Consider the following 19,983-nt stretch of genomic DNA (forward strand, 5'->3'; position numbering starts at 1 on the left):
ACTGGCGCCCCTTTTGGTATTTCTTTATTATATTAATGCTTGAGCAAAGTACAACACCCGAGGGGTCCTCGGCTCTCAGACTCTACGTCCAGATGCTCTGAAGAGTGAGGCCCCAATGGGTTTATTTATTCATACGAGGGATGCCCAAAAGCAGAGCCCCAAAAGCTTCCAAACTTAAAAGCAAAAAGTCCCAAAAGCATCTCGTCAAAAACCTGCCAGAAAAAGCACTCAACGCAATTTACAAAAATCCGTACTGGCTGCCACGTCAGACCTGTCAGCGCAAATCCAGGAATTTCGTACTTGTGCCATCTGTCAGCGTGAAATCCACGTGCAATCTGCCACGTCATCCTGCTTTGTCCACGGGTGGTCATGCCACGTCATCATTTTGTGACAGAATCTCTTACAAAGGACATTTCTCCAGCTATTCAGACTCTGAAGACTACCAACGATCTATGGTTCAAGCTCGTTGGAATGTTCGATCGGGATTATACAATGCGACAAGTCACCCTTCTTGGACAGTTATTTGCCATCCAGTTTCCACGAGGAAGTTCCATGCAATCGTTTCTTATGAGGGCTAAAGTTATTCATGATCAACTATCAGCTATGAAAAGTGCACTGACGAGTACTCAGTTAGCTGCTTTGGTTCTCACAAAGTTACATGAGGCGTATGAAACAGTGTCTAGGACACTTTGGCTAATAGTCACAAAGGAAAAGCTCGAATTTGAAAATCTCAGCTCTTTTCTCATTGAGGAGGAAGTCATGTTGATAACTCAATGCATTTCAGATTTCTCAGAAAGGTAAGAAAGCACTTGCTACTTCAGATTCCAGAAAGAAGACCAAGAATAGTTGTTACAATTGTGGAAAGCGTGATCATTTGGCTAAGGATTGCAGACTCAAAGGCAAAGACAAAGATTCTACAAAGAACAAAGGTAAAAGCAAGCATCATGAGAAAAGCAATGATAGTGACTCATGGAAGGACAGCAAAGAGGTTGTTGGTGTAGTGGAGTCTACATTGGCAAGGTCTCCCGCCTTTGAGTCACATGGAGATAGGTGTCGCCATCAACTTCAGCCAAAGAGAGGCTTGTGAGTAGCAGAGAGGGGCAAGAAGTGCTCCATATAATTAATTTCGACCCTTGTGTTGGAGTTCAAGTTATCGGTGCTTGAACCCGTAGGTTGGAGTTCAAAGCACATACATCTGGCAGGGAACTAATCAGACATATCTAAAACACTGTGGATGAGTGCACCAATCCATTGTTGTTGGTCGGATCATGGATAGGATGTGTTCCACAGTTCATTATCTTAGAGTATTACTTTTGGACGTGATGTGTTCACAATTCACGAATGGGAATTCTTGGATGTAGTGTGGTCTACAGTTCAAATTTTCTAAAAAGGCAACCAATGCTCAAGATGGCATTATTCTAAGGTACAAAGTTGAGGGTTCCGAGGTGTATCTAGTATGACCGGTGTTGCTGGGGTGTCCATGGTAGCTTCTTCATCAACTTGGTTTCACTATGTATGTCCACTATGAGCTGCACAGAGGGTGTTAGAGAGTTTTGGCATCTCAAGTGAACTGCCCAGGCCCCAATGTGAACCCATTATTTATTTTGGCTTTAAGGTATTTATTTTACTTATTTGTCAAAGTCTCAGTAGGGCAATTTACTAAGGTTGCTATATATGCAACCCCTTGCCTCCATTGTACTACACACTCAGTTATTCATTGCCAAGATTGATTGGTTCAGGAGACTCTCTCTCTCTCTCTCTCTCTCTCTCTCTCTCTCTCTCTCTCTCTCTCTCTCTCTCTCTCTCTCTCTCTGTGTGTGTCTGTGTGTGTGTGTGTGTGTGTGTGTTATGTCCCGCTCACAGGAGAGGGGATCTAGCAGAGATGCCGTCAGGATGGGCATCCAGTGTCCGGGCGGACGTAGTGTAAACACGGCCAGTGTGGCCGGCCATTATTATAAAAGGGAGGCCAAGGCCTCATTTGCACTTATCGACCCCCACTGGCAAAGTGCCAGCGGTTAGCCCGCGAGGCTAGGAGTGCGCGAGGTCACCTCGAGGAGGTGAGGCTGGGTGGTATGGGACGCTCGGTCTTACAGGTGCACGCCTACGTCCTCGGACGTTGGCCCCAGCACGGGGGAGCCGCCGGATGGTGGCTATGGTCGGGTGGTTCGTCCGACGCGTGTCTGTAGGCGGTCCGTGTGGTCGGGAGATCCTATCTCCTCGTTCATTTCATGGTATCAGAGCCGGCTTGGCTGCACGAAGGACTGTGTGCTGTAATAGGACTAATTTTTGAAGTTCTAAAAGTCGAAAAAAAATGGAGTAGGGTATATCTTTTGTTTAGCACGATTTGGAAGATTGTTGAATAGTCTATTAAATAGAGCTTATATAAATGAGTTTGAGATATTAAGAGAAAACATATATTATTTTTTTAAATAATACACTAAAGACGTATTTGATAAAGATTAATGAATAACAGATAGTCTATCTATGAACAGTAAAATTGAGATTTTTATTAATATCAATGTTTTATATTTATGTGTTTTAGCTTAAAATGCATGGATAGGCTTAAAATAAGTTGTAAAAGTAGTGGAGACCCAAAAATAGAGGTTTTAAGAGTCGCGACCTAAAAGTTGCGTTTTTAGCCAAACAGAGACGTTTTTCGAAATTCTGTTCGCGTTGCCTTGTAGACCAGACCTATTCCCGTCATTTTGAGTACCTCGATTGCTTTGTTCTGAGTTCGTTTGTAAAAGTTATGATGAAAACAAACAGAAGGCAGCAGCAGTGTAGTATACACAGGGACAGACAGACATACAACATTATACAGTTCTCCCTGCTATCAACCAGGAAGTGGATTGTTTTTTCATGGTAGAGTATTGCAATTGAGATTATGAAGATATATAATTATGTTTTTTTACTTTGATTATCATGTTGAATTGGTTGCACGAGTATGTTCTTTTGGCTATTTTGTAAGCGATGCATAAATCAGTGTTTGAAACAGGATCTGTGCAAAGTGTCATGATAGAAATCTAACCTTTACGGATCGCTTAGCGATCACGTTCTTGTATTATTCTCGCAGGTATACTTGGTGCGAAAATCGTGCAGGCTTTTCGAGGAAAAGAAGGATAAAAGCACGACGGGTGGTGCGTTTGGGGATCATTCACCGATCTCCTCTTCTGCGAGTGCGAGTGCGAGTGAGACGTTGCATGCAAGCGAACTAAAGCTCGGGGGTGGTCGAGAGGTTCGAGTTCCGTACAACGGAGTGCGCCCATATTCAATTGCTCTTCTGTTGTATCAAAACTCTACAAAAATCCATCAATACAAAGATCTCTTTCTCTATCTTTTGCTGCCTATCTCTATTATTATGTTCCTGTGACATGTGCACACCTACAGACTGATTTAAGTCGGATAATTACCATCTCATGCAATTTTTTATGAATTAACCGTTTACTCGATTGTTTTCTTCTCATGAACATGTTTGCAGGCGAAATTTGATGTGCTTTTTGCTGATTTTTGATAAAATTCGGTAATTCGGCAAGCAGGAATGCTGAAAAATGGAATTTTTCAATGAATTCTATTGATTTTTGACATAAATTGGAGGATTACCTATTAAATCGCTGGTTTTAGATTAAAACTCGGCATACTGTATCCTTTTGAACTACCTCTCTCTGTAAGTCTCTCTGTGCGAAGCATAGAGAGAGAGAGAGAGAGAGAGAGAGAGAGAGAGAGAGAGAGAGAGAGAGAAGTACCTCTCTCTCTGTAGCAGTGACTTTCTCTGTGAGCATGGGAGATAGTGGTGGCGATTTTTTTTGCCCAAGCGTAAGGGTCCGAGTTGGCTCCAGCAAGGCACAAAATCGCAGGCTTGGCACACGCCCGCACACGCTTGTGAGTAAGCGGCAGATTTGCCACGCGTCAAACTCTCTTTTTTTCCTCCACGCATGCCCTCTGCTCGTTCTCGTTATTCTAGCGCTGGGCGTTTTTTTTTTCTTTTTTACGCTACCAAGTGACTTATTAACTTATTAAAAGGCCAGGCCATTTTTAAGTGGAGACACCTTGATTTTTTTTAAAGGTCAATGTGAAACCTGTGTTGTATTAAACTCACTTACAGAGACTGGGTTTTCTTGTAGAGAAACTCATTTTGAGCTCTTTACTTCTCTCTACTGCTCCTCCCTCTCACTTGCTCGCGCTCCCACCATCCCCTGCTCGCGTTCAGAAGCTCACGCCAACGAGTGGAGCTCCTCGAACTTCACTTTTTCGCAACCGAAAAGTGTCACCAGCCAGTGGCAATTCCATTTTTGTTTATTTTCTCTTTCTTTGGGGAATTTCGTTTGTTTTACCTTTTGGAAACACCCTCTGGAAATCTAACTACCCTGCATTGTATAGCCAGTGTGGAACTGTTGAGAGAGAGTCCAGGCCTGAGGGCTAAAGAGCACTAAGGTTGGACAAGGACTATGGTTAGCCAAAGTGGGGTCATTGGCCAGCCAAAGCGGAATCCTTTGCTACATAGGCTACATTTCAGTTCTAGGTGTGGCTGCAGTGTACAAAGAGGGTCAGATGACCTAGAAGAATGTAATGGCAGAAACTCCTAAATTTTAGGGACTGCTATTTTTGGACGGCAAAATGTCTTCGCGTCATTACGTGCAGTTTGACATGGGGATCATTTTGTTACTCTGTGGCCAAGTCAACAAAGGCTGCAGGTAATACTTCAAGAGAAGGCAAAAACGTGATTTTCAGCTGTGAGCTCGTTTTTGAGTGCTGTCACAGGTGGGAGAGCTTCAATGGAGTGCTGGCTTACCCTCTATGTACAGTGACATGACTTGCACACCTCTCACTGCTCTCTCTCTCCCCTATTCTTTATGGTGATGCCCCTCTAGTGGACTCATCAGATTGACCATGTACAGTCTTGTGGTTTGATGCTCTATTGTTGAGGCAAGAGCCCCTTGAACAGGAACAGGAGTAGCTAACTGCTACTCCAAAGCAGGGAAACGAGAGGGTGATAACCTCTCAAGTAAACACACAAAAATCAGCACTGTTTTATTGCTGATTTTGGGTTGTTTTGGGACTGTTTTGTGCTCGGAATCATGCCAGAATCAAGGGGCACGTAGTCCAAGGCATTGGGAACAGTGCAGGGACAGTTGACAGCTGAAATTAGGTCAAAAACAGGTCCTAACCAGCCAGATGCATTGGGAACAGTGCCCAATTGTCACAGAACACTTCTGGGAAGTGTTGGGGCTCAAAACAAGTGAAAAACCAGAAATTCCAGCGAGCTGAAATTGCTCTTTTTGAGTTGGAATCAGAGGGTTTTTGTCAGTTGAATCAAGTTCCAGTGTTGGGAATTGTTTGGGGTCAATTTTGGAGCCGTTGTGCTGCCAAAATTTAGCCAAAACAGGTGTTGTATTGCTTGATATAGATTAGGATTCCCGGAACTCTGATTTTTGCAGGTTTGGGGCTGTTTCGATGCCCTAAATCCTTCCAGATTCAAGGGGCAACTAGTCCAAGGTGCATGGAACAGTGCAGGGGCTACAGGGAGCTAAAAACAGAGAAAAACCAGTCAATAACCAGAAATTACAGAGGCTCGTTATGCTCTGTTTTGGTCAATTAAAGGTGGATTCCCTACTTGCAGACTGTTTTGGGCAGGGTTCTGCACAGTTATGCTGCCCAAATTCCTCCAAACAGGATAGAAACTGCGGGATACAGGTTAAGAACTGCGGGATACAGGTTTAGTGCTATAAGCACTCTTTGTACTTCCTCTTAACTGTAAAAGAATAAAGAAATACCGAAAGGGCCGCCTATTTAGGGGCCAATCTAGTGTCTGACTCGCATACAGATGCATTCTAGCATCTGTATCCCATTCCCCTCTCTTGTGTCATTATAGCACAAGTAGAATAGACGACTAATAATGGGTGAAAGCCCTTTTTGAAGTTAACAGAAGTGCAAAAAAGGTCCGGTTTTGCATGAAAATTCCAGTTTTTCACACTTCGCCATGGATGTCTCCAGCTCAGATGTGCAGCGTGACGATGCACCAGGTAATATCCAAATTCCATTCACGCATGCTCTTTATACATGGATTACAAGTACTTTGCAAAGTTTCGACCGGCGTGTCACCGCTTTGGAAAACGCGAATGTTCAGACGAATCTTCGCTTGGCCTCTCTCGAAGGGGTCGTATAGGGACTCAGTTCCCGACTTTCTACTCTCGAAAATATGGCTCAGCGACGACTGCGCGTATTTCCGAGGTAGAAACCCATCTCCAGCAATTACGGATGCAGATTACTGCTTTTGGGCGTTCGCAAGGTGGTCCGACTGCCACAATTCCGTACAAAGCGAAAGAGTGTACAGAACTAGCCATAAATAACTGGCTACACCAGTGGACCACATACTTTGATCTCCATGGGGAGCATGATGATCGGAGGATTCAGACAATTCCTCTCTATCTGCGCAGTAAGGCGCTTACCTGGTGGCGTGACATGACAGAGAAGCCTACGACATGGGCTGATTTTTGTGTGAAATTCAAGAGGGATTTCGCCAAAATGGACCCTTTGAAAGCGTATGCCAAACTGCAGAGTCTTTCGATGAAAACTCTGTCTTTTGATAAATATACGACAGCTTTCAAAGAGGCGCTCACCTTCTGTAAGGTGGATTCTACGCACGCCGTGCACATGTACTTGCTGGGCTTACATGTAGATTACCGTTGGGCCTTAATTAAGGATAAAGCCCCGACTGATGTCGAGGATGTAGTGGCAAAGGCCAGGACGTTCCATTTGATAAATGGAGCGCATTATGAGAAGAAAAGAATTGTAGACCATCAATCCGGTGAGGGTGCTTCGAGGAAGCGACCCCGATTCCAGCATAAGTCCAAATCACCGCCGAGATCTTCTCAGGAGAAGAAGAAAGCCAGAAATGCTTCAGTTGCTGATGCAGTGAAGAAAGGGGCTTGCTTCAGATGTGGCCAGACGGGTCACCAAATCACGCATTGCCCCAAGAAGAAGAAGACGCGGAAACCGCAAGGCCGTCCGGTTCAAATCCACGAGATCTCAAGTAACTCTGATGTTGTTCAAGTTGAAATCCATCATTTAGCGCACAGTTCATGCACTAATTGTACTTTTAGCACCAAAGTGTTTGATAAGCACGATCTTCTCCGTTTCCCAGGGAAGATCAATGGTCACGACGTGACCGTACTCCTTGATAATGGAAGCTCACACAATTTTGTGGATGCAAAATTGGTGCAGAAACTAAGCCTGCGGCCGCGGGACAGTGACCATGAGTATCGCGTAAAGATGACTCGTGGCGTGGATACGGATGTATGGAATCGGATGGTTCCAGACTTGTCACTCGAGCTGGCTGATTACAAAGAGAACCTGGATTTCCACATCATGCGCCTGGACAGAGCAGATGTTATTTTAGGAATTCCATGGTTTTATGATAAACGAGACTCATTGTATATAGACTATGTACATCACTCTCTTGTTTTTGTCAAGCAGAACATGCCTCATGTATCTATGTCGCTTTGTAATCAGAAGTCTGTAAATAATGGTTTTGCAATACCAGTTGTTACTGCTTTGGAAATGTATAAAGAAATAAAGTCTTTTGATGTTGACTTTTATCAATGTGTACCATCTGCCTGGTTTGATTCATTAGTGCTTGGTACTTCTGTCACTGAATTTCGTAAAAATGTTTCATGTTCTTCTGTTGAACTTGGGGATTCCGACGAATCCAACCTTATCCGAGAAATCATGACTGATTTCAAGGATGTTTTTCCTGATGATCTACCTCTTGGCTTGCCGCCTTCGAGAGGAGTAGATCATGGCATTGAGTTGGTGGCCGGTAGTCAGCCCTTCTCAAAACAACCCTATCGGTTTAGTAAAACCGAGGAGGAGGACGAGATTCAGCGACAGCTGAAGGATTATCTCGACAGGGGTTTTGTTCGGCCTAGCAAATCTCCGTGGGGAGCGCCAGTGTTACTTTCTCGAAAGAAGGATAACACTATGCGCTTCTGCGTGGATTACAAGGGGTTGAATAAGCTCACTGTCAAGAACAAGTATCCGCTCCCGCGCATGGACGATCTGATAGATCGGCTCCATGGAGTGTTGTATTTTACGAAGATAGACCTGCGATCAGGCTATCATCAGATACGGATCAAACTGGAAGATATTCCTAAGACAGGCTTCCATACGCGTTATGGTCACTATGAGTTTTTGGTCTTGCCTTTTGGTTTGACCAATGCTCCAGCTACGTTCCAGCAGATGATGAATGATCTGCTGAGACCATTTTTAGGCAACTTCGTTGTTCTATTTCTCGATGATATCTTGATCTACAGCCGAAGTTTGTCTGAGCACCTAGTGCATATACGCACTGTTCTCGAAGTACTGAGAACTGAGAAGCTTTACGCTAAGGCTTCGAAATGTGAGTTCTTTAAAAAAGAGCTTCTGTACTTGGGTCACATCATTACTAGCGATGGAATTCGCGTTGACCCTGAAAAATTGGATTATGTGCAAAATTGGCCCATTCTGAAGAATGTACGCCAAGTAAAGTCCTTTTTAGTCTTTACTGGATTCTTTCGCAAGTTTATCAAGGATTACTCTAAAGTTGCTGCTCCGCTTACGCAACTTTTAAAAGGAGGGGTGAAAGGGCCGAAGACTTCGGGTCCTCATCGTAAAGGTAATCCCCCTGTTGTCTAGAATGAGCGTCTCGACGAGAGCTTTCGGACATTAAAGCACTTGGTGACTACTACGCCAATATTACACATTGCGGATCCTAGCAAACCGTTTGTGGTTGAAACGGATGCTAGTGATTATGCTATTGGTGCGGCGTTATACCAGGATGGACGTCCTGTTGCGTTTGAAAGTAAGAAGCTTTCTGACGCTGAGATGCGTTATCCAACGCACGAGAAGGAGCTTTACGCCGTAGTCCACGCCCTAAGGAAATGGCGGCACTACTTGTATGACTCTACGTTTGTTGCATGGACAGATCATCATTCCTTGCGCTATATCTGTGATCAGGGTGATCTCAGAGGCCGGAAGGCTAGATGGGTTGAGCTTATGCAAGAGTTTTGACTTTGAGATCCGTTATAGAAAAGGATCCAGCAATCGAGTTGCCGATGCGCTCAGCAGGATTCCCGAGGTCAATGCCTTGTCTATGGCTGAAATCTCGACGGATTTCTATCTCTCTCCGAGGGCTATGTCGTTCTGATGGCCATTTTGGCAAGATATGGAACGAGGTCGAAGCAGGGCATGACTAGCATACAGGCTTGGGTGGTCCGGAGACCCAAGTGAGTCGTGCTGGAGAGACGAGACAGCGACAATATTCCATTAGAGGTGGACTATTGTTCAGAAATGGTAAAGTCTATGTGCCGGAAATCGATGAGATTCGACAAAGGATTTTGTGCGAATGCCACGATGTTCCTAGCGTTGGGCACCCAGGCATCCAAAGAACTTTGGCTTTGGTCCAGCGATATTTCTATTGGCCAAGAATGCGCTCTTACATAAAGAGCTATGTGAAGAGATGCGCTCAGTGTCAAGTCAATAAGGCAGAGCGCCTTAGGAAAGCTGGCCTGCTACACCCATTGGAAATCCCAGATGCCAAGTGGCAGAGTATTTCCATGGATTTCATCGTTGGTTTGCCAAATACTAGTCGGGGCAATGACGCTATTTGGGTTGTGGTCGACAGACTCACAAAAATGGCGAAGTTTATACCAACGAAGTCGACAGTAAAAAGCCATGAGTTGGCGGTTTTATTTGTCGATCAGCTTTATAAGTTGTATGGTCTCCCAGAAGATATCGTCAGTGATCGAGATACTAAGTTCACTGGCCGATTTTGGCGAGATGTCTTTGCTCATCTTCAGACGAAGTTGAGTATGTCGTCTTCTGACCATCCCGAGTCCGACGGACAAACTGAGAGGATGAATCAGACGTTAGAAGACATGTTGAGAGCCTATGTCTCTCACAGGCAATCTGACTGGGAAAGGTATCTTCCACCGTTAGAGTTTGCCTATAATAGTAGCAAGCATTCTGCTACTGGATTTAGCCCATTCATGCTGATGTATGGATTCGAGCCTAAATCCCCAATTGCTATTGGCTTAGAGAAAGTCAAGGAACGCCAAGCTCGTGATTTCCTGTATGACATGCAGGAGATGCTCGAATTGGCTAAGGATAGTATAAGAACGGCTCGTGATCGAGTCACTACTTATGCTAATCAAAAGAGATCTCCAAGGACTCTAGATGTGGGACAATGGGTCTATCTGAAGATACCCAAGGATTCCAAGACTATGCGAACAGGAAAGCCTTATAAGCTTTCAGCTAGATATTGTGGTCCATTCTTGATCACAAAGAAAATTGGCCAAGTTGCCTACAAACTGGCTCTTCCTTCGGATGTTAGTGTACATCCAGTGTTTCATGTCAGCCGCCTTAAAGCAAAATTGGGCGAAGCCGACGTTGTGGTGCCTATCGAGGAAAATGTCTGGGAAGATATGCAAACTGAGTATATTCCTCGAGAACCAGAAGCAGTTTTGGATCATTGTACCCGTCATTCGCGCCAAAAGGCTTATGACGAGTATTTAATTAAATGGAAGGGTCAATCTGAAAGGTTTGCTACTTGGGAACCTGTTAGAGCTTTAAAGGCTCAGTATCCCCACTTCATTGATGAGAACATCAATGGTTCTTAAGGGGGGAAGTATTTTATGTCCCGCTCACAGGAGAGGGGATCTAGCAGAGATGCCGTCGAGATGGGCGTCCAGTGTCCGGGCGGACGTAGTGTGAACACGGCCAGTGTGGCCGGCCATTATTATAAAAGGGAGGCCAAGGCCTCATTTGCAGTCATCAACCCCCACTGGCAGAGTGCCAGTGGTTAGCCCGCGAGGCTAGGAGTGCGCGAGGTCACCTCGAGGAGGTGAGGCCGGGTGGTATGGGACGCTCGATCTTACAGGTGCACACCTACGTCCTCGGACGCTGGCCCCAGCACGGGGGAGCAGCCGGATGGTGGCTATGGTTGGGTGGTTCGTCCGACGCATGTCTGTAGGCGGTCCGTGTGGTCGGGAGATCCTATCTCCTCGTTCGTCTCTCTCTCTCTCTCTCTCTCTCTCTCTCTCTCTCTCTCTCTCTCTCTCTCTCTCTCTCCTTGGTCTCTACACTTCCGTATCGTCAACTTTGACAACTCAACCATTGCGTTTTAAAAATTAAAACGCTCTAAAAAATTGTTGGCGAAGGAGCCCTGTTTTTCCCTCCGCCTCAAAACGCTCTAGAAAACTGTTGCAGAAGGATCCCCGTTCTCTCAACACACACTGCGAAACAGCTTCCAAAGGAGCACCTTCTTCATTGAGTGTCTCAAAACGCTACTATAACTACACCTTTTTGAGTAGCTTCTCAAAACGTAGTAGAAAAACGTTGTCACCAGGAGTCCTCTTTGCATTGCGTTTCAAAATGCAGCTCTTTTGGGCAGGAAATGCAACCAATTTTCCACAACGTTTCGAAACGCACATTGCACCTCCTCACGTTGCTAAGCTCAAGCCTCCTTTCCTTGCCATGCCACTACTCTCCCACGATCAAAGAGCCAAGGGCTTTGATACCACGTCAAAGTCGATGCAGAAGCATAGAGAGAGAATGCACAAGAGAAAGAGAGATTGCTCGAACCAACCCACCACAAAGTAGATGATTATACAATGAGAGTAGGTGCTACCATTATACTACCTTGGGGACCTTAAGTTACCCACCACAAAGTAGATGATTATACAATGAGAGTAGGTGCTACCTTTATACTACCTTGGGGACCTTAAGTTACCCACCACAAAGTAGATGATTATACAATGAGAGTAGGTCTACCTTTATACTACCTTGGGACCTTAAGTTTACCCCCTCAGGATTTTCCAACCCAATACCATGTCATTTAAGTAAAACAAGACCATCCGAGAGATTTGACTACGACATGAACAGTCCAGAGGGAAATAGAGCGGGCTTCTCATACCCTACTGCTAGACTTTTCACTCTCTACCCACTTATGCATGCCATACTACAACCCCGGTTTGGTAAGGGATGAAGTAGCTAGTCTTTTGCATAAAATGGTTGTTACCCCTCCGCATATAGCTCCCACACCCTTTAGAGCTCCATCCCACACATATTTACACACCCACAAGTTACTCTATTTGATTTTGTATCAGATTTATTTTCAACCGCATTTGTCCTTTTTTCTAGGTTCCTAGAGCGCACACATCTACATTGTTCTATTTCATATTGGCCTCTTGAAGCCATTAATATCAACACAAAAGGTAAGCTCCAATAGTTTTTCTTTTTTTTGATATCCAGAGTGGAATGTAACCACAAATGAACCAAACTTATCCCATAGCTCAGTTTCGGCCACCATGTGATGTTAATAAAATCTCTCTCTCTCTCTCTCTCTCTCTCTCTCTCTCTCTCTCTCTCTCTCTCTCTCTCTCTCTCTCTCTCTGTGTGTGTGTGTGTGTGTGTGTGTGTGTGTGTGTGTGTGTGTAACAGACTTGGACACTCCAAGTCAAGAATCTACCGCAACAGCACAAATAACCACTTCAAAACAATTCACAGTTCACAATTGATTCGACACTGGCCCGGCGGGGTTCCGTGCCTAGAGTTATTGGCCCCAAAGACTGGCGCCCCTTTCGGTATTTCTTTTTGCATGGCTTTGCTTTTATCTACGCAATTGGAGAGTGAGAAAGAGCTCTCTTGCTTTATTTTCATAAAAGCATAAAGAGAGAGAGAGAGAGAGAGAGAGAGAGAGAGAGAGAGAGAGAGAAAGAACCTTTTGGCTTTATTTTCAAAGCTTTTAAATTTTCAGCTTTTGAAGCTTTTGGGGCTCTCCTTTTAGCACCCCTTGTACTCTTTAAATATGCGAGCAGGGCTCTCACAACTCAGAGCATCCGGACGCAGAGTCTGAGTGTGAGCGCCTGCCCGCACTCTTGTACTTCGAACTCAGATTAATACAAAAAGAAATACCGAAAGGGGCGCCAGTCTTTGGGGCCAATAACTCTAGGCACAGAACTCCGCCAGGCCAATGTTGAATCAATTGTGAACTGTGAACTGTTTTGAAGTGGTTATTTGTGCTGTCGCGGTAGATTCTCGACTTGGAGTGTCCAAGTCTGTTACACTCTGCCCCCCTTCCAGTACTCACTGGATGCACCCTCTCTGACTCTTACACAGTCCGAGATCACCACGCTCATCCGCCAGGACTTGACTCAGCTAGACACCAGGAGGACATGGATACAACCAGTACAGGAGCTGGGCACGAAGATGGCTTCCTACAGAGAGCATCTTCTCCAGCTTACGAAGGACGGTTTTGTGACGAGGCCTAGATACATGGACACCCACTTGTCTCATGGGATACGATGTGCTATTGGCCAAATACACACATCTTCACACCAGCTGCGAATCGAGACTGGGAGATACAACGGAGTACCACCCAAGGCCAGGACATGCCCCCTGTGTGACATGGAGCCTGAGACAAAGTTGCACTACACATGCCACTGTCCCGTCTACTACGAGATACGAGGCCGCTTCCACTGCTTGTTCAGAGAGGGATTTGAACCACTCTCCAGAGTCATGCGGTACGAGGATCAGAGATGCCTGGGTTTGTTTTTGCTCGAGGTGTGCAGACACAGCGAGAGCCTGACGAGAGGACAGGCTAGGCAGTCTCAGAGGCAGATCACAGACTTCCTCAGAGCAGACATTGGACACCCGGAGGAGCTACCAACACAACAGAGCTCGTCGCCTTACACCACAGGCACACTAATCGATCGAGCGACGGAGATGGGGAGATCCAGACGCCCACGACTACGGAGGACTACACAGCATCGGCGGAGGCTGCATAAGAGGATCCGGATCACTTTGGCCTAACATGCACAACACCTGGTCAGACTACTGACCATGGAGGAGATTGATGAGATCCGCCAACGACCAATGCTGGATCTCTTGTGATTTAGATTTTAGCTATCCCAGCTAGCTGCATAGTTCACACCTAGCAATTTAGGATTCCATAGCATAGTATTTTTATTTTGTCATTTTTGTTACTTTTCTACTCTGACTTTGTATCAATCCACCACATTGTAACTTTGTGGTCTCATAGATCACTTTGGCCTCTTGAAGACGTTAATATAACATTTCATTTTCATTTCTCTCTCATGTGTCATTTCTATATTACTGGATACAAAAATCCCTAGAGATGCTAGAAAATGCCTGCCATGTGCCTCAACACTATCTGTTTTGTGTGCTTTGGATGCTCTATCCTCCTAGTGCATCCAACTGCCATATGTCCTACTCAACTGGTAACCCAATCGAAATACTATGTTGTATATCACCTCCATGGATGCTAAGGAGAGAGGAGGATTCTTCACAAGAGGGGTGAAGAATCAATATGAAGTGGGAGTGTATACACCATCGGGCGGTGCACCACGCTCACCCAACACAACACCAAGGCTACTACCAATCTCTATGATACACAGATGAAATTCTAACAATAGGCCTAGAAATCTAATTGTAACTGCAAGACCCTGGCCGAGGCTAGCTAGATCCATCCCTACCTCCACCTATACAAGTAACAGTAAGCTCTACTAAAGCGAAGGGGATTTTGTGCCAATTCTAGGCTAGCCTCATCTGATGTCTAAAAAAGAACCATGTAGCACTCTCTGCCAAGGGAGAGACCATCACAATCCTAGGAATAGGTGGCGTAAGGCAGCCCTAAGGAAGGTTCACACAAATTCAACACCACCGTTTCCCGTTTCGATGTGCCAATGTTTCCAAGAATTTTCTCATAAAGTGACGAGCAAAGTATGTCTTGCAACTCAACTTCCCTTCCACAAGAGATCTATTGGCCGTCTACCCTTGTTCCCCTTGGTTTACACCCACAAAACACACAAGCAAAGCACAAAACCAAGCGCTAATACGCCCATTTTTAGAGGCAAAAATCCTAGACATAACCATTTGGAACAAGTAAAATTTGTTGTAGCATCAACCCCTCGAGTTTCATCAGGTTTTGCATGATGATACAGACACATGTCCATAGAGAATCAGCCTTGTAAGTTGTTGAGTTTCATAGCAAACTCAAGCACGACCAGTATTACCAAGTGAAAACTAGGCTCATAGAACTTAGCACAAACATAGAACACCTGAATAAGAGCTCTAAGTCTTGGGTATTACTTGAACTAAAAACAAACATCAACCAATGTGAGTGACTACCTGGAGAACAATCAAGTCAAGAAATCTTCCCAAAAAGCTCTTTTGAGTTTCCACCCTTTGCCCTCAAATTCAAAAGAGGGAAAGCTTGCTCCTTCCTAAAAGCAATAAAGTAACTATGTTACACTTTATTACAAAAATATATGTGTAAACAGAGAAACAAGACAAACTACCTTAAAAGAAATAAGAATCGTAAGAAGAGTCAATTATTAAGATGACCAAGAGACATACCATAAGTTGTGTTGACGACGCCCAATTTGGCAACAAGCCGACATCTCTAGCGCGATAGCCTCAAACAGCACCTTGCAGAAAAAGTCCAGCATACTCATGTTCATGGTTCGTAGGGATTGCACCCAAAGTAGGATTCAAAGAGAAGTGGTTCATCATTTCTCTTTGAATCCTACTTTGGAAAACCTTTGTGACATTTTTGGAGCATCGTGAATTTATGCCTTATTGCGACCAAAGTCCAGCATACTCATGTTCATGATTCATAGAGATTGCACCCAAAGTAGGATTCAAAGAGAAGTGGTTCATCATGTCTCTTTGAATCCTACTGTGGAAAACCTTTGTGACATTTTTGGAGCATGGTGAATTTATGTGTTATTTGCGGCCAAGAAGCATTTGACACCGGAATTGATGGGACTCTATGAGTTAGGCAGTGCTCAAGTTGTCAAATTCTTTGAAGTTCATGAGCAAGTTTCAAAATGGGAGTTTACCCACAAAGCTTTCCTGTGTCACCCTCATCTTACCTGCTCATATTTTAAATCCGATTGAACCTTTTGAAAGCTGCTCTTTTGCATGGAACTATTTAAGCATTGCCTGCTTCCACATGAACTCATGAGAAAATTAGAATGATCAAATGTATGAACTCAAGATTCAGCTACTGCAAAAAATCCTTCGTTCTTCCCTACCACACCTTCACTAGAATCATGAACAAACTAGAGTAGCACCCAAGCCTCTGCCATTTGTTCAACTTCAGACAACTTCTCTGCCACACGCTTCGCCCGCTCAAGATCCTTATGCAGTCTGCATCCACTGAGTAATGTAGACCATACCGAGCTTGTGGCCTTATAAGGCATTACTTGTACAAGATCCTCTGCCACATCTAGCCAACCTGCCCTCCCAAAAAGATCTATAAGACAAATATAATGCCCTAGTAATGGTGTGAGGTCGTGCATGTCACCCATTGAAGTGAAATAGCCATAGCCTAGATCGACAAGTCCTGCATGGCTGCAAGCAGAGAGAAGGCTAACAAAAGTCACTTCATCCGGTCTCACATTTTTGCACAGCATTTCCTCATACAGTTCAATAGCCTGAATTCCATGCCCCTGTTGTGAATAAGCAGTGATCATGGCATTCCAGGATGTCAGCTCCTTTGGGTTGAGCTTGTCAAACAGCACTCTCGACTCACTCAGATTTCCACACTTGCCATACATATGAATGAGAGCATGTACAATAACAATATCTGAATCGAACCTATTCTCCACAATGTAAGCATGAATCACCTTGCCTCTTGACAAATATTCTAAGTCTGTGCACGCACTTAGAATGCTACTGAGGGTCATCTTATCAGGATGCAAGCCAATTTGCAGCATCTTTTGAAACAGCTTTACTGCCTGCATGCTTTGCCCTTGCTGTGCATAGGAAGCAATGATGGCATTCCAACAGATCACGTCGGCCCCGTCGATGTTGTCGAAAACATTGCGTGCATCTTCCACACCTCCACACTTTCCATACATTTCCACAAGTGCCGTTGCAACCAACATATCTGAATCAAATTTGGCTTGTGAGATATGGGCATGGATGCTCTTTCCTACTGATAAAGCTTCCGGAGCAGTGCATGTACTCAACATGTTTAGGTAGGTGGCTCGAGTTGGTTGGACATGTTCATTTTGCATTTGCTGAAAGAGACCATATGCTTCTCTGAAAAAGCCCTCTGGGGCGCAAGCAGCAATCATAGAGTTCCACGAAACCACATCCAGGTGCTGTATGTGTCGAAATACACAATCTGCCTCCTCTAAAGCATTACACATGCCATACATGTGGATAAGAGCATTAGCCACCTCAGTGTCAGAATCCAATCCGCCCTTCAAAGTGTCATCGTGAATGAGTCTGCCTTTATTGATTGCCCCTGTGCTGGCATAGGCAGCTAGTGTACTAAGGATGGTGCTTCTGTTTGGCTGTACTTCTCTCTCTTGCATAAGCTCAAACAAAAATCCAGCACTGAGGTTATCTTCGTTGTGCTTAGACGCAGCTATCATAGCATTCCAAGAGATTATATCATGTTCAGGCATGCTGTTAAACACCTGTCTTGCAGCCTCAAGTTCCCAACACTTACCATACATCGTGAGAAGAGCTGTCCCCAATACAGTGTCTATGTTAGTACCATGCTCTATGAGTAGAGCATGAGTAAATCTTCCATCTTCTAACACGCATTGGTTTGCACAAGCTGTCAGGATTCTGACAAAGGTGATATTGTTGGGTTTCAAACCTGCCTGATGCATTTCATGGAAGAGAGCTATGGCTTTCTGGAAATGGCCATGTTCTGTGTAAGCAGAAATGATAGCACTCCATGACACAATGGAGCGGCATGGTATAGCTTCAAACACCCAGCCAGCTTCCTCGACAAGCCCAAATCTTCCGTACATGCTAACAAGCAAATTAGCCAAGAATATGTCCTCATCAAGCCCATTTTCGACAATGTGACCATGAAGAAGCTCGCCCTCTGTGAGAGAGATGTTATCTTGCAAGAGGGAGGCAATGACGTTCTTGTCGCTAACCAACGAGCGTTCTGCTTGAAATTTCCGTTGTTTTACCTGGAGCTCCTGCGCAAAGTGTGGGTAAGTATTCATCTCCATCGCAACCTCTGCAAAAGCAGACGAGCTATTGGAGGGGGATGACTTCGAGGGTGCTGTGCTGTGAGGACATGACTGTACACCTGATATATTTGGCTCCTGCAAAGCAACCATCTATGATCTCAGTCAATGATTGACAGGCAAATATTATTTGTCAACTGAAGCGCTAGACTGCAGAGAGAGAGAGAGAGAGAGAGAGAGAGAGAGAGAGAGAGAGTGTGTGTGTGTGTGTGTGTGTGAGTGAGAGAGAGAGAGGGGGGAGAGGAGAGAGTATGAGCCGCATTCGGGATCCGGCCCTCTTTGGCGGACAAAAATCGACACCGTGTGTGTGTGTGTGTGTGTGTGTGTGTGAGAGAGAGAGAGAGAGAGGGGGGAGAGGAGAGTCTTGAGGGAGAGAGTATGGCCACATTCGGGATCTGGCCGTCTTTGGCGGACAAAAATCGATACCAGTAGCATTTCCTTTGGCACTTCTAAAGGTTGCACCTTTTTGTCTGCTTGTGGATTGTGGTGGGAAAATGGTGTAACTTTTGAGTTGTCGATGTAAAGTTGTCGATGGTGGACATGTGCCCTCTTTCTTTAAAAAGTAAGGTTTTGACAAAATTATATCTTTTTTTAATAATGTAAATGGACCTTTTCATCATTGTCATTTGGTTTCTTTTTTTAAAGCTCACTTGATTTTTTTGTTTTTTTTTTTTTAATTACAAAGATTATATTTTTATTTTATAATATAAATGGATATTTTCATAATGTTCACTTGATTTTTTTTATTTGGTCTTTGTTTAATTTGTAAACTAGTATGTGATCCGTGTGTTGTTGCGGTCAAGAAAAGCATGGTAATTGGATCTCTCTCTCTCTCTCTCTCTTTCTCTTTCATACATACACGTACACACAATGGAAACGTAATCTTTGGAATCACTATAGAAAGATAACAATGCGTATGTACGTCTTCTTTCTATCTTTATATCTCTCTAAAAAAGCATGGCAATTGGATCTCTCTCTCTCTCTCTCTCTCTCTCTCTCTCTCTCTCACTCATATACACACACACAATGGAATAGTAGTCCTAGGAATCACAAGTAGGTCTTTGATATCTCTTTTATCAACTTATTTCCTCCATTTCTCAATTCTTTTAAGTTGAAGACTTGTTCAATAGCACTCTCTCTCTCTCTCTCTCTCTCTCTCTCTCTCTCTCAAGAAGATGCACGAAGCTCGCAAGTAAGATAAATGGGCAGTCTATCGAGGTGGTAAAGCCATCATTCAGGAATTTCGAACCCCTAAAAAAGCTCTATCCAACCCCCCCTAGATCTTGTTTCCTTTTATCCCTCTTTTTTCTTTTACCCCGATGATTGGACCCTCAGTCCTTAACTGATATGTATCCGATGGCTTCACTTAGAAGCAATGAGTCGATGTAATGTCTTTTGTGACGGTCCCATGGGTCATATATGACCTACGTGGACGATAAATCAATCAATCAATCAATCAATCTCTCTCTCTCTCTCCATGGAGTGCTTAAGGCCGATTGGTTGCCATCAACTCATCCTTCACACGACTTCTAACAAATTTGAGTTGTTCATATCTCCCCACTCATCAATCAATGACAATGTACCACATTTCTACCAACTTGCTACTATTGCACCATGCTATCAAAACCATGGCTTGCCAATATACGGGCTTCTCATGACTCTCACTTGGTTGGAGGTAGACAGATTTTGATGCTTCATAGTCATTTTGGTGGGCTACCAAGTTGCCAAGGAAAGACTCTCTCTCTCTCTCTCTCTCTCTCTCTCTCACACACACACACACACACACACACACACATTGTAACATTGACACGCCCACGCACACACAGAGCGTGTACACACACATACAAACTATCAGGTGCACAATTTTGGTTACTACAATCTGTATGTTGTTGAAAAATGTTGGATCTGCATATTCTACATTCTCTCT

The 19,983-nt window shown here is 44.4% G+C and overlaps 1 protein-coding gene and 1 long non-coding RNA gene across 4 annotated transcripts in view; both read right to left on the reverse strand.

The window, feature by feature from the left end:
* The window catches only part of LOC147465181 (uncharacterized), a 48,577-nt gene extending 32,835 nt beyond the window's left edge, over positions 1 to 15,742 (reverse strand). For all 3 annotated transcript variants that reach the window (XR_015188969.1, XR_015188974.1, XR_015188975.1), the window contains exons 1-2: positions 15,412 to 15,742; positions 15,184 to 15,278 (exon numbers count right to left, since the gene is read on the reverse strand). This is a non-coding gene — a long non-coding RNA (uncharacterized LOC147465181). The remainder of the gene's footprint in view (positions 1 to 15,183; positions 15,279 to 15,411) is intronic.
* A 155-nt stretch (positions 15,743 to 15,897) lies between these two features.
* Positions 15,898 to 18,348, reverse strand: LOC147465182 (pentatricopeptide repeat-containing protein At1g11290, chloroplastic-like). The gene has a single exon (XM_086518723.1). It carries the CDS (start codon positions 18,147 to 18,149, stop codon positions 16,119 to 16,121), a length of 2,031 nt encoding a protein of 676 aa, XP_086374849.1. The 5' UTR covers positions 18,150 to 18,348; the 3' UTR covers positions 15,898 to 16,118.
* Positions 18,349 to 19,983: the final 1,635 nt, after the last annotated feature.

The sequence above is a fragment of the Adiantum capillus-veneris genome, chromosome 1, assembly GCF_014529385.1.
Source record: "Adiantum capillus-veneris isolate H3 chromosome 1, ASM1452938v2, whole genome shotgun sequence".
Taxonomy (NCBI): Eukaryota; Viridiplantae; Streptophyta; class Polypodiopsida; order Polypodiales; family Pteridaceae; genus Adiantum; species Adiantum capillus-veneris.

What these genes read in the sequence shown, in the direction of transcription:
- LOC147465182 (XM_086518723.1), bottom strand. Translation starts at nt 18,149, where the DNA reads ATGGTTGCTTTGCAGGAGCCAAATATATCAGGTGTACAGTCATGTCCT.